At 37.1% G+C, this 1,570-nt stretch overlaps 1 protein-coding gene across 1 annotated transcript; it reads left to right on the top strand.

The window, feature by feature from the left end:
• Positions 1-111: 111 nt before the first annotated feature.
• LOC111382895 (zinc finger CCCH domain-containing protein 7-like) lies at positions 112-1,553 on the top strand. The gene is made up of 4 exons (XM_023006930.1): positions 112-607; positions 729-879; positions 979-1,126; positions 1,241-1,553. Exons 1-4 carry the CDS (start codon positions 576-578, stop codon positions 1,417-1,419), a joined length of 510 nt encoding a protein of 169 aa, XP_022862698.1. The 5' UTR covers positions 112-575; the 3' UTR covers positions 1,420-1,553.
• The last annotated feature ends 17 nt before the right edge of the window (positions 1,554-1,570 follow it).

The following is a 1,570-nucleotide window of genomic DNA, read 5'->3' on the forward strand; positions in this document are numbered from 1 at the left end:
CAGTTCTCCGCATCAAAAGTCGGCTTCTGAAGCTTGAGCACTCCGATTTCTCCATATAATTTCTGCACAGCTTCCAGGAAAATGTTCTTCTGTTCTAGAAGCTTGGGACTTGAGGTTGGCTTGTGAAATGAATGGCCATCATCGATTTGGTGGCATGATATATCTTATTATACATCACAGGGTTCCCATTACTTTTTTCTGCTGCATCATTATGTTTACAGCATAGTTATTGACTCAATACCTTCTATGCTGTAACTGCATTTCTTGTCCTTGCATCCTGTCCTCAATTAATAAAATCTTCATCTTTTCTTTTGGGTTATTTGTAGAATTTGTTCCATAAAACAACGGTGTTGTAAATTTTAAGGTGATCACTGTGGACAAGATATAACTGGAATAAATTTTCAGGTTTTGCAAAGACACGTAAAACTTCTAAATTCTCATTGGTGTGGAAATTGCGTGACACACAATTATCAGGAAAACATAACAACTCCGTACGAATTCAGAAAGTGCGGCCATACCTATTTCCATGGAAAAGAGCTACTTACTGGAGAAATTTTATATATAATTCTCGTTCAATGCCAGATGATAGTTCCCTATCCACGATCAGGTATACCATCAGCTCTTTTCATCTCTCTTTTTCTAATCCTCAAGGATATATTATTTATGTTTCCTTTTGGGGAGAAACTAATGATGCATGGCCATGTTACTTTCCCTTTTTGCTGGCGTAGCCGGAAGCTATTGCTATCAAGGAAGAGAGGTGCAATCTATACAAGATCAACTCGTGGATTTTCTCTTAAGATTTCCAAGGTGTTGAGTGTTGGTGGCTCTAGTTTGAAATGGTCAAAGTCAATTGAGAGGAACTCTAAGAAAGCTAATGAGGTTTGCTGAGCATAGTTGCTCATGGACTGAGAACTTCAATATTTTGCAAGTGGAAAACACCGAATTATGCAAGCGATAATATTGTTTATACCTCTACAGGAAGCTACACGAGCAGTTGCTGCAGTAGAGAAGAGGAAGAAAGAACAAACTGTTGCTGTTCCCATTGTTTTGAAGAACAAAAATCATGTTTCGCGTAAGTCAGTTCTTTGTGTAAAGCTGCGTCCAGGTACGCCAGCCTGCAATCCTGGTGTGGCATTCTCTTATCCAATTAACACATTTGCTTTTGGGTGTTAACGAGGGTTGGCCAGCATATATTCTGTATTAGTGTATGTACCAAAGTTAATATATATTCAAATAACAGGAGAACGGATATTTCGTATTGGTTCGGAGCGATACAAAATGGATTCGACGAGGAAAACACTTCAGAGGATTACAAATGGTGTGTTGCAGTTTTCCTTTTCGACTCGCTGTCCATGTCATCCTGTTTCATTCTTACTTAGACGTCACAATTCAAATAGCATTGTTATTATTTACTTCTAGAATGAGTAGATTTGATTCATGTTCATCATTTTCCTGATTTTGGTGTCTCATTTACTTTCTACTTCCTAGATTAATGTTTATTTACTTTTACTAGTATAATTCATTCAATTTGTTGCATAAGATTTGTTTGTTGCTATTAATTGAATGCTTA

Source organism: Olea europaea, unplaced genomic scaffold (assembly GCF_002742605.1).
Source record: "Olea europaea var. sylvestris unplaced genomic scaffold, O_europaea_v1 scaffold25721, whole genome shotgun sequence".
Classification (NCBI taxonomy): Eukaryota; Viridiplantae; Streptophyta; class Magnoliopsida; order Lamiales; family Oleaceae; genus Olea; species Olea europaea.